Genomic DNA, 14,020 nt, shown 5'->3' on the forward strand with positions numbered 1-14,020 from the left:
TCATAAAAAGTGATATAAAGTGTTTACTTCATAATTAAATGGATTGTTTTTCATACTTTCGAATGTCAGGGATAAAAAATAAATGGGAAGGTGGTCGATTGCTTTATAACATATTGGAAGGCATGTTTTGATAAGTAGGTACATACATTATTATAAATACATTAATGTGTACTATTAGTTTTAGAGCCGTGGTGGCTCAGTGGTTAGTACCTTGGACTTCAAGCAAAAAGACGGGAGTTCGATGTCGGGGGAGCGTGCAAGTAATAAATTTATTTTTTAATTTATCTGCAAATGATCCACATCGCTGCTCGACACGGTGAAGGAAAACATCGTGATGAAACCGGCATGTGGAAGAATCAAAATTTCGGCGATATGTGATATCTGCCTACACTTGGCCAGCGTGGCGGATTAAGGTCAGGACCCACATTGGAGTCTAGAGTCCCAGCAGTCCCACATATTATATAGACCGATGATAATCACTTGCTTAAGAAAATTATATAGTTAACATTAACAAAATTCGAATAAAAGTTATCCATGAAAGGTACACATATATTAATAATAATGAAAACACGTAAAAGTGACCATTACCTTGATAATATAGTATCATGAAATTTCATTCAATGTGTATATCATAAAATCGTTGTAAATTATAAAACACTACTTTACGCTGAAGTTTTAAAATAGAAAAATTATGTCACAAGAAACGCCGCGACGTACGAATTCCTTCGCCGTTCAAGGTCTCACACATTTCACATTAGTCAATGGGTATATTATTAATTATAACAAAACATACAAATTCTTTATTTTTATATTCACTCTTTTTCTTAAGCACTTTATAACCAATAAATAATCTACAAACAGGTAGGTATATGAAAATAAATAAAAATGATTCGATATTGCAACAATATAAAATTGGCGCCAATTTTGTTTTTTTTTTTTTAATTTTTGACAACGCTTTTATTTTCTATGTTACTTGTCCTTTGGAATTTTGGACGTAGCTGAAAAAGATAAAATTCATTTAACACGAGTTTAACGTGTCTTTTCTGTTAAAATGTCAAATTAAACATTTTATTTCAATTTAAACCCTTTTACTTTAAAAGCATTCGTTACAAACCTTTCCAATCTATGTAGCTAAGATCTAATTTGAGTATCCGTGTGGGTCTATTTTTGTACCATTACTCTAAGTCTATTTAAAATTACTACTTCGCGCCACAGATGACATTAATAAAAAAAAATAAGCACCAAGCAACGATAGAATAATCCTAAAATTATTTATTAATGTGCTTTTAAAATAAATTGTTACTTAACCGCAATATTACTATCTGACTAATTAACATATATAGAGTAATATTCTATAAATAAAAGTAAGTGTCTGTTTTTTTTAATTAACGTTTTATAATGATGTATAATATAAAATTGATATATTTGACTAGGGGTCCGTCCCGGCTTCGCCCGTTGTACATATAATATAGTCTATAGTCTTCCTCATTAAATGGGCTATCTAACACTGAAAGAATTATTCAAATGTGACAAGTAGTTCCTGAGATTAGTGCGTTAAACAAACAAACAAACTCAGCTTTATAATATTAGTAATAGATTACATTTTTCTAAAAAATATAACAATTAAAAAATTATAAAGATATTGTCTATAAAACAATTAGCATAGCATTTACAGATGTGAAAATGTTTAAATATGTATTATATTTGGTAATATTTTTTTTACAATTTGCTTTAAAAAACTAACACACAATGGAAAATAGTAATGTTTTTGATAGTATTAAATTATTACTCATGGGATTCTCCTAGTGCCGTGACCTTAAGCAAAACGATTTCGTGCGAGCACATGAAACGCGCCAAAAGTATCATTTATTCACTGAATAACGTAAAAAGCAGCGTGACGGTCTATTTTACAATCTTTTAAAACATTACCCTAAACTTTTTGCAAACTATAAGGTAGTAGATACTATAACTATGTTTTTTTTAATGCAAGCTTTTCTCAGATTATGTTGACTAAAATTACTTCAAAGTTGGCACCTTAGTATTATAACGTGTTTATAAGTAAATGCTTATTTTATGAAAATAATAAAATATTTAAAAAAAAACAGGATCATTGATGTATAAAATGACTAATATTTCTGGAAATTTTTCCATATAGCGCCATCAAGTCCGACTTTAAATAAAGCTCGATAAGAATCCATGTCTCATGTCTAAATAAGTAACCAAATTAAATTATCACAAAAATATCAATAATGTACTAATGTTTATCAAAAATTCTTTGTATTATAAAGAAATTTTATGAAATTATATCAAAACGTAACAACATAACGTATATTTTGTAACATTGCACATAGTAAAACTGACAAGATACATAAGAAACCTAAATGATTACTATAAATAGTGTATATTTGTTACCTTACACTCAGTCGAGCTGACGATCTCAACAAGGAACCTCGTTCTAGTCCCAACCTTCACCGTCAAGTCCTGTAGCCGCCGCAAGAAGGTCGGCGGGTCGTCTCCCGTCGGCATTTCATCCGGGGATACCTCCAATGTGACCCGGGTCGAGTCCTTTCCAGCAGCATTGCTTGCCTGGGATCAAAAACTCATATTAACACAAACATTAACAAAATAGTCGATCTATTAGTGAGATCGTATTTGCATTATTGTCCAGCTTAATGTTAAACCACAGCGCTCACGTTTTGTGGCTTAAATGCATTACGGGTGAGGCTCTGAAAAGCGTGTTTTATTTTTATCTGACCTTTCAAAGTCACCAAAGCCACAGACAGACTCTGTCCACGTGTATTCCCTACTGGAAAAAATAGATTTTCGTTTTTCATGCAAATTTTGAAATGTAACATGAAGGATACAACATAATATGTTTTTATAATTTTATATTAGAAGCGTGCTTGAATCTCACATTGTATTACATATTGTATTAATTTTATAATTTCATAACAACTAATTGAGCTACCATGCTACACCACATAATAATTTAATTTAAACTGTATGTTTGCTAAAACTATTAGATAGATATATAGTCTATGAATAAATAAATAATTAAATGTGTCTAAATAGTAGATAGCTAGTTTTCAAAAGTCAACAAAGAGTCTGATATCAGTCTAGTAGTTAGCAATTAAAATTTTAATCTGGTGCACTAGGACATGGCTATTCGACCAGTTAGATGAGTAGATACAATGAATTCTAAGGTAACAAATTTTTGATGGAGCCGATACCGATTGAAACTACCTTTCAAAATAAAAATCGACAAAAGTGGGAAATACATTTTTATAGCAGATTATATCATGTATAGGTATTTGAAGTTAAAGACTTTTTAAGATATTTTAAACGCGATTTATTCGTTACATTATTTAACCAGGTGGTACAGCGAGCGTGGTCACGGGGATCTGAATTTCCCTACTTCATTAAAAAGTCTTTAATTTCTTAATGTATAATACTCGCGTAAAATCAATCACAAGAAAGCTCTAATGTGTGGGTATTCTTAAAGAGTGGTACATACTTGTAGGGTGTACACGCCGCTGTCACCCGTGCGAGCAGCGGATACGGTCAGGCGCACGCCGCCCGCGTCCACTGATGTTTTGAAACGGTTGTCTAGTGTCGCTCCCGCACGACTCCTGTAAAAATGTCCACGTACGTTTAAATAATAATATTGATTAATGCGTAGGTAAAATTCATTAAACAAGGTTATTTAAAGAAATTTGGCTTTTATTTGGCTCGAAAACTTTGATTCTGATAGAATAGAGTAATTAATTAAGTAATGGATAGATGTGCGAACGATGTGTGTGTGAACCTGGTGCGACTTCTCACAAACACAACACACACGAACATATGTAAAACACATACGCATATTTTTATTTTGTTCTTTAGATTTATCATGAGTGGAATATGTAAATTGTAACAACCTGTTTGTAATTTATTTTGTTCTGTTATTGTTAGTTCTGGTAAAACACTGTCTCCTGTAACTGAGCCGGATTTAATTTGTATTTAATCTTATTTCGCAGTTTTTTCGTTCCTAAGTCTTTGTCGCCGTCTGAATCCGGTGCAGATGTAATGCGAAAAAGGAGAAAGATCAAAAATTTCCCTTTCTTTTGGCATGAACTATAATGGATCTTATTGTAGATATTTTGTATGTGGTAGTCGAGCACGCTTCGGCACGAATTGGGCCAGCTCGCACCGGGGAAGTACCACACCCCCACAGAAGACCGGCGTGAAATAGCATTCTGCTGTGTTTCGTTCGGTGAGTGGGTAAACCGGAGGCCCATATCCTTTTCCTTCCCCTTCCCAGTCCTTTCCTTTATTCCTCTCGCCAATCCTTTCTTAATCCCTTCCCAATTTAAAGTCGGCAATCCATTTGTAGAGGCGTAAGGTCTGTAATCGACTTTACGCCACTACCAATGTCCATGGGCGGTGGTAGCGCTTACCATCAGGCGTCCCACCAGCTCCATTGCCGACTGTGACATAAAAAAAAAAAATTAAAATTCTTGATGAATAATAATAAAAATGTAGTATGTGTTTAAAATTCTTTTTATACCCCATACAGTGCAAATGCATTATGTATATCCGTCACCAATCCATTTTATTTACCGACAAGAACTTTTTGTATCCTGCAAGTACGAGATATTTTTCTAGCACCTCCCAGGAATCGAAACTATAACCCTTCTGTTCAACGCTCACGCATTAATCATTATACTAAGTATCTTAGGCGAACAATTAATTAATTGATTATTCTTGTGAAAATGTAGAATCAATCTGAAATAGCAATAGAACGAAATATTTTTAGATTCTCGTGAGTGTTACATCGATTAGATATGGATATGAGGTTCATCTTTCGTAAAATATTTTCACTCAGTATATTTTTAATAACGAACATTTAACTGATCTTCGTTTCTACTAATCCTACTTCCTACTATAATTATAAATGCGAAAGTTTGTAAGGATGTGTGTGTGTTTGTTGCTCTTTCACGCAAAAACTACGGAACCGATTGCGATGAAATTTGGTACGTAGTTCCTATTCCTACGGGATACGGACTTACGCGAGTGAAACCGCGGAGCGCAGCTTGTATTCTATAAAGCGACTATAAATATATTGTAAAAATAGTAACGAATATTTCTAATAACAAAGCAGATTATAATGAAATGTTTTGTCTAAAATTCAAATTCTATTTTGTCTATATAATTATTAAGCAGCTTTTTACGCTATTTATTACTATAAACAATATGGAACATTATTTTTAAAATGATCTATTGTAAAAATATAAAGATTAGAAATAAACATATCCATCAAATTGCGACTATGAAATGAAGGGATATCTAATTCATATTATATTAATTCATATGTATAGTCTATAAACTTTTCTAACCAATGGAGCGTACTGCTATCTGTTCTCGCTTCCGAAAATTTCAATCTAAATGCGACTTTAAAACTATGATTGACGTCGTCATTTATATCTGTAACCGACGGCAAGATTCGCCGTACCGCTAGTGAAGATTAAAATTAACTTTGCGCAATAGACCATTGCTAGCCACGTGACGTATATAGGCCGAATATTTTAAAGCTCTGTGATGTCCGTTTTTATGTTAACAAAACAATTTCCTTCCCGTTGGAGAAGCCGTTAAATGTTTCAAACTTTATGAGGGAACCAATTCCCGCGTATTTATGGGTCTGCACGCGACTTGGTCGACGTTTGTTTTCATGAGGTTTGTTTTTTTCATCTTTATACATTGTTAATAAGTAATGTATTTAAAGAGGCCTAGTCGCTGTTTATTCTTTATAAACTTTTATTATAGGATGTACATTATATAAGCGAGTGTTACCACTGACCACTACATTTGATATGGATTATTAAAGACACATCTATTTTGATCTGGTCATCAAGGATTCCGCTAAGAATAGAAAAAACACTTCAACAAATGCATATCCTTACAATTATTTATTCAAATAGGCCAAAACCCAACACGGAAATCTTATTGAATAAAATATTTACTAGTAACTTACTAGTAAAATATTTTGTTCGAAAATTCGACACCTGTAAATCTAAAGATACCCCGACCACATTATCTGTTGGCGGTTAGTATAGTAGTAATAGTATTCTAATAGTCACGCCCTATCGATGCTACTCATATTGAGAGAATTAACACAAAAAAATATCTTTACCTGCCATTTTTTGGCGGCTGCCATCTTTGACCGATTTTCATTAAACATAACTAAGAAGTCATCAGTGGTGGCTCAGTGGTGAGGACCTCGGACTTCAAAATCGATAAGTCGGGGTTCGAGACCGGGCGAGCGCGCAGGAAATAAATTGATTTTTCAATTTATCTGCGCATGTAGATAACATCACCACTGCTTCAACAATTCATGTCCAAGAATTAAAAGTTCGACGGCATGTGACATCTGCCAACCCGCACTTGGCCAGCGTGGTGGATTATGGCCTGAACCCTCATAGGAGGCCTGAGTCCCAGCAGTGGGAACATATATGGGCTGATGATGATGATGATGATGATAACTAAGAATACTTCCGACTAATTTACCTTTTAATATAAAAACGAAATAAAAATACGCTTCATCCGTTCGAGAGGTACGATGCCACAGACAGACACAAACACACACACACACACGCACGAAAAATATACGTTACAACATCCCGTGGTTATCCACAACGATACAACGAAATACATGCATTTTTCATAATTTAATCATATACATCTCTCCGATATTCCTTTACAATCTAATATCGAATTGCAAGAGTTCTTGTAAAAGCGTGTAACCGTGACCTTTAGGATACCTACGTCCTAGAAAATAGCTCCGAGCTCAAAGCCCCCGGGCTGAATTCAGGCAAAGGCTCGCGGATCGATATGAAACTGTGCATTCGCAAAGCATTCAATACACGAGCGGCTTTTTCGGATCAGCATTAATATTTTTATTTTTTAACTTGAAATAATTCTTCATATTTTTGTTACTATTATAAAGACATAGACATCTTTATTATGATATCGCTGAAATGGGATTCTATTACTAACACTTCGCTGTCCGTCTGTGGGTTTCTCCTTCCTATCTGTCACTTTTCTCTTTTTTGTCGTTAATATCACTAATCTTAGTGTCTCCAATAACAAATTAATTCCGATGTAGGTACGTACTTCTTTCTATCGCAACTGTTCTTGCCAGTAACAAACCTCTTTTATATTTCTTTATAATGGTATAATGCTTCAAATTGCGTTATTTACCATTTAGAAAATGTTTTTCAAAAGCTTCGTACAAGACAAAAGAAAAACTTTTAAAGTCTCTTAGAAAAAAAAAGTTGAAACACGTGGTACGTTAACAAATCACATTGTTACTCGAATATTGTCTTATGTTTAAGTCTCTTTTGACAAACAACGAATTATGGTTTCCTTTTTAAATGTTGAAACAAAGATGATTTCTTCACCCCTTTCACGAGTGCCGAACATTAAAAACAATTACATTAAGAGAATTAATTTAAAAACACCTTATTACATAATAAAAACGAATAAATAACCGTGAGGTTTATCTTCGCCTAACCAATCATCGATTAGTGCAACCTTCGATATTTGATCCGATTGCCAGTCGACCTTTAACCTTTGGCAGTGAATTTTGCATTCCCGGAATTATTTTCCAGTGCAATACAATTACACTCTTCCCGGAACCGGGGAAAATTGGAATCTGTCGTGTCTCTGTCTCTCTAGCAATATTTTTCATATCCGACGTCCGTATGTTCGTACGTAATATATTATGCATAACTATTTTACTGATAGATTTGAGATATATTTTTAAATATTTGAGATACAGATCCATCAATAGGCAGCAATTTGATAGATATTTATTGATATAAGACTTTATTCGTTTGCGGTTATATGGAGTTGTCATTCAATTTTTTTGGCAAAAAAGACAACTACATGAAATTATTGTATTATAGCTAATCCTTGATAAGTGTACTAAGTTTGAATAAAATCTGTCCGATGTAGGGGGGTTAAAATCGAGTCTAAGGAGGAGTCGGTTACATACCTACGTGGTTTACAGGTGAAGCTAATAAAAGCGTGTAAAAAAAGATACCTACAAGTTAATAAAGCAAGTAAATTTATATATCACACGTTTAATCACAAATAAATATACCTCGTTTTAACAGATTTACTCTCAACGAACTTCGAGACAATGATGTGTTTACTTACAACATTGCCAAATACCCGGAGACATGCATATAGTAAATATTGTACACAGCAAGCTTAGAGAAGCAAGAAGAGAAAAATTTGTCTGTTTTTCGTCCGCCCGTCTTTCACCAGGCTGTCAGACTGTTAAATTTTCAGAGATGGTGTATTTGTGTTGTTGGTTAGTTAAAATCGAGGTAAGGCAACGGATGGCATGGTCATAAATTGGATGGGTGACTATTTGTTTTAGAGTTGCTCTTTAGCTCCTTAGTCGCGATACCGACTCGCACTTGACCGAGTTTTTCGAGAATATTTAAATAACACTTACACTTTTTGCTGACGTTCGTGGTTAGTGGAATGTAATTTTAAGACTAGACGGCGCAACTTGCCTCAAATGTTTGTTTATTTCTTCAATCTCCTGTCATTTTTCGATTTCCGATCGACTGGTACATTAAATCAATAGAAGTATTCAGCGCCTCTTGATTTAATGTATGAATAAATTTCTTATAGGCATACAGTATTGACAAACTTGTTTTTATTAATTTAAAGCAAATGTACAATACTTAAACATAATATACCATATATACTTTTTGCTAGGTCCCATTGCACTACGTCATATGAAAATTTGTTAGCTAAAAATAATCACCGCTGAAGCGCCAATGCCGTGGCCATTCCCAATTTCGTCTAGTATGTTATAAATAAAATTATTGTTCGCTAATATGTTACGAACTGTTTTGTCTACCCTTTATTTGTGATTATTTTAGTATTAAATAGAAAATCATTCATCCTACGGTACGCAATAAAAATACAACTTATTATCCATTATAACAGACATATTTTTTAACACTTTATGGTAATCATTGGAAGACACAATAGTGTCGAATTAGAAATGAAATGTTACTAAGTTCATATATACTATAATTGAGCTTATGAATCCAATTAACAGTACGTTTAAATTGAACTCAGCTTTGTTTTTTGTACTAAACCCTAAAGCCTAAGGGGACATGTGTTCCCTGAAGGGGAGCTAATTCATTCAATTTCACTCCATTTTTCCGGTAGTTCTAAATCGGGATTTAAAATTGCATTTCAAATCTATCCCCAGAATTCGCTTTTCAATTACAACCCACGCAAAAATCTATAACCTAATATTGCTTCTAAATTTTTGCAGTTTTAATCTGTGCAAAATGTTTTTTAATATTATTATTGCGACCTATTCCTGGTGCGCGTGTTTCTTTCAGCTTTCTCTGTTGTATGTTACACTAATAAGGGAAAAATACTCAAGATAAATGTTTGTTTATAAAAGACATTTCTTGGAATAAATTTATCAAGATACAGTCTCGATAATATCCTTCACAATGTCTAGTCGTGGGCTTGTTATTGAGCGAACAATTATAGATAGCAATTATGAGGAATTACATCGCGAAACGTTGTAATTCCCACCCTAGCGTAGGTAGGTCTCCACGGTAACCGTCTGCTATAAATGAAGTACTTATTTTTATTATAAACCAAATATTCCATGACTATGTTCGTCACTGATATCAGGGTATATCGATCGATTTAAAGAATTTTTATGTGCCGAACGAGACCGAAGCCGTGGGCAGAAGCTAGCCCTTAAGAATTCTCCTAACTAGAAGATAATTAATATTTCTTAAGATTTCCATTGAAAATAATAATCACACTAACCAGAATACAAATGCGGGGTATACACAATGAACTTATATGAACTCCGAACCTCCAATAAATAATAATCTGCATATTAAATCTTTTCATATTTTCGCCTGCATTATCGCCAACCTCTTTCAACATGTTATAATCATAAACCTGCAACCTCATATATATACACTTTCTTCAAAGACCGGTCTTTTAATGTCTTCATTAAATTCTTTCGCTTTTAAATAGTAACGCTGGGTTACCAAACACAAAGACACACATACGGTAACAAGATTGAAAGTTCGTCGAACCGCCTTCAAATAGATTTTGAAGATCGCTTTTATGGGGTTGGGAAATTTACGATTATTTGGTAATGTCGTACAAGTGATATGTTGGTATCGATTTAACACGATCTATTGGTGTTTTACTTTTTACGCATAACGATGTAATTTGTTCTTTTAGCATTGTTAGTGTATGACTGGAAATAAATAGCGTTTAAGTACGGGTACGCTATGGTATTGCGCTGTGTTGACGTCATCTCAACAAATTTCTAAACATGCTGTTAATGTTATTTTAAAGTAAGTTTCGTTTATGCGTTTTTGCCTCATTCTGTAATAAATATAATAAAAGAGAATCATTTCTGTGAGACAGGGATCGTGTCCCTAAACTAGCCCGTAAATAATTTCTTGTATAGAATTACTACGGACAAGTAGGTGACTAGTGTATCAGACCGAAGCTCTTGAGGTTTGAACCTCTCCGTTCGGTGCTGAGGCACCAAACTAACGAGTTTGTCAAAAATGAAAATAAACTAGAAAACGATTGCACTTATGATTTTAAAACACATATTTTTTAAATCACGAGCAAAATCAGGTGCTGCGACTAGCGTGGTTATGAACTGGAGCACAAAGGGGACAGTTTAATTGAATGTCAAGTTCGCGCCCGATGGATCTTTGTGCTGTAAATGTTAAAACAATTTCACGGAAAATTCAATCGAACCCAGCACACAGGATCTGTCGGTCAAAGTGAATTACATAAAGCTTTTCATAAAGGCTGCACGTGTAAAGCATGAAATGGAGTCGGTGTTCTGAGAATCATATAATGAGAGTGCAGCTAAAAGCTTTGTATTCAGGTATAATATTACGGAATAACACCTTTGTTAACTTAGCCTTTGCCCCCGGCATCGGGAGCTTGTTTTCCAGGTAATTTTCAATGTCCGTCAAGAGTGTTGTGTCCGGACGATTGTATCAAAGGGCTGCGAATTTTTTGCACTCTCGCATATTTTCCAGAAACAGTTGAAAATTTATTTTTATAACGTTGGTACCAAGAATATATATTTATTATAAAATGTTGTTTAAAATGAACAGCAATTTTTCGAAAGTTTTCAAACAGTTGGAAAAATCACAGTTTCAAAATGTTACTTAGCTATCTTTCTCCAATTACAACAACAGCTTAATTAGATTATTCCTTTTATTTATTAACTAGTAAATTACTATTAGGTACCTTTAACGAAATAAATCTGTAGTATAGCTAGAATAAAATGGAGATCATAAATATGAATTAGAATACGATAAAAAATAAATCTTTGTAAAATTTCCATAAAATAGAGCCTATGAACAAAACTACTAATATAATAAATGCGAATAATGCGTAACTCTGTCTGTCTGTCTGTTACGCTTTCACGCCTAAGGCACTGAACCGATAGAACTGAACTTGGGAAAGGACAAAGGCTACTTTTTATAGCGAAAAAAGGGTAGAAAGGGTTGAAAGAGGGATCCCCTCTCATCATCATCCGATAGTTGTTGATGTTGTATGAAAGTTCGTTATTGTCAAACCAATTTTGATGAAACTTGGTATGATGATGGAGCTAAACGTGGTTTCCCTCGCTTTAACAAAATATACTTTTTAATGCGAAGAAAATACTCCTTACCATGTCGTGCGATATAAGCGAATTCTACGTGGGCGAAGCCGCGGGCGAAAAGCTGTTTGTTTATCATTTGATAACGCTCCTGGAAAGACGTTATTTTTTCAAGCTTTTGTCTATCAACGCGCCTCCAAATGAATTCTGAATTCTTAATTAATTCTGTCTTCTTAACTAATTTCAAATTGATACAACGATAATATTACGAAATTATTTCAATCAAATATAAATCCGTAGCGTCGATATTGGCCTATATCTGATTTTTGTTATAATTAACATAGAAAAGCTTTTAGTTATGACCCTGTAGTGTCCGGCGTGGGGGTGTGCAATTATTTCTGTATCGAGGGGTTCAAATTGGAATGTCAAGATGTGGGCGGAATGGAGTCTATACTGATGATAGTAACAATGGATTCAGGGTTGAGCAAAATAGATTTTGATGGGGTGTCGTCCCACTATGTCGACAATAATGTCATTGTCGTTTTTTTTTATTCTGAGAGCGTGTTATGTGATTAGATAGGTTATGCAGAAATGAATGAAAACTAAGTAGTTTTCATTCAGTACAAACCTAAAAATAAAAAAATAAAAAAAATATTGAAAGCTTTAGGGAATTTAAGGAAATAGATATATATGATAAAGTATTAAAGTATTTCTTTTTTAAACGACGTTACTAAAAACGAAGGAGTTTCTTTTTTTTCTGTTTTGTTTTTTACTCGATAACAATGTGGATTGACAACTGAATTTAGTATCTGTAGCGGTACTTCTCTACCCAGATACGTGCGTTAACTTTTTGTTTGATTGGCAAAAAAATTGAAAACATCGTTGAGTATTACGGCTATTTAAACTACGTAGAGGCTCGCAGAGAATGAAAAGTTGTATAAGCTCTCTCATTTTAAACAGTTCTTGAGATTTTGCTTACAAGTGTCATCAAACTTGACCTATTTTATTTTGCAAATAACGGTAGTTTTTATTTTTTTTTTGAATTTGTTGCTTACAAAAATCTTTTCCACACTATATACATAGTTAGTTACAGTTAAAACGCTTTCTTATTACGAACTTGACGCAGATTTATGAGGATGGTCAGGATTAAAGATACCTTGAAGCTTACTTACAACCAGTGTAGTGTCGTAGACAGTAGACTACCGTCTACTGTATGGACTACTAGTACACCTACTGTATAGTTGCAGAAGCAACGAGCCCGAGCTGCAATATCTATATTGTAAGCAGCTCGGGATACTATGCAAGGGCTGTCCCGTGTTTATATATGATATGTAATTATGTTGTAAAATGGTATATACCATTGTCCTGCGATAAATTGAAGAGGGACCTGCGTTTTCATAATTACTATATTTTTGACTATTGTTGAGTTGTGTCAACGTGGACATTGTCTAGACATTTTCAACTTTTACTGCGAGATCAAAGGCGTCGTACTGCTGTAAACTTATCATTATAGTTAAAATTACAAATTTAGAAATGTATCTTAACATTGTGATGTTAGTTCCACAATATGAACAAGCCATCTTTGGTTATTTGCCGCCATTTTTCCGCATCCTAACAAACCATTGTTATGGTTGAATGAATACGACATAGACATACCAAGTTACACGTTTGGCCTCATGTGCCGTTTGCGCAAGACTATCAAATCATCTGGCTGCATGCCAAGGTCCGTGAGGTACACAAACAAATTCGATTTGCTATGTATTTGTTTAACATATAAGTCCCCAAATGGATTATGCGAATTATATCTGAGCTAGGTAAACATCTGTGTTGTCTCTCCTTGCATGTTCACTATATAAGCAATATTCAGTAATCCGAATAGATATGAACGAAGCACGGTCATCAAGGTGTGCTCTAAAGACTTAATCCATGTCTTTAGTGCAAATGTAAATTTTGTATAATTTTCCATCGTAATCATAAGCATGATTCTATTTAATCACCAAGAATCTATACTAATGTACACAGCAGTAGAGTTTCTTTGTGTTTTGAACGCGCTAGTATCACTAATAGATCTTCGATAAAATTTGGTACAAAGATAGATTGAGACGCGAAAAAGGACGTAGTAGGTTTCGTGCTAGAAATCAATTGGGAACGGAAAGTATGCGGAGAAATTCTGGATCATCTTTTTTTCGTTGACTTCGCCGGCAAAATCACGGCCTCAAAACTAGTATTTAACAAAGCAAATTGTATCACGTGGCACAGTTTAACAAACATTTCAAGATATCTTAAAGTAGATATAAACCACATAATCTATATTTCGAATTTTAATATTTTTTTTTTTTTTTT

General features: G+C 33.9%; 1 protein-coding gene across 2 annotated transcripts in view; it reads right to left on the minus strand.

Moving 5' to 3' along the window:
* LOC119835922 overlaps nt 1-14,020 on the minus strand; it is a 52,067-nt gene that overhangs the window by 28,280 nt on the left and 9,767 nt on the right. For both annotated transcript variants that reach the window (XM_038361051.1, XM_038361053.1), the window contains exons 2-3: nt 3,515-3,629; nt 2,413-2,586 (exon numbers count right to left, since the gene is read on the minus strand). In XM_038361051.1, coding sequence (XP_038216979.1) covers nt 2,413-2,586; nt 3,515-3,629 — 289 coding nt within the window. The remainder of the gene's footprint in view (nt 1-2,412; nt 2,587-3,514; nt 3,630-14,020) is intronic.

The sequence above is a fragment of the Zerene cesonia genome, chromosome Z (genome assembly GCF_012273895.1).
Source record: "Zerene cesonia ecotype Mississippi chromosome Z, Zerene_cesonia_1.1, whole genome shotgun sequence".
Taxonomy (NCBI): Eukaryota; Metazoa; Arthropoda; class Insecta; order Lepidoptera; family Pieridae; genus Zerene; species Zerene cesonia.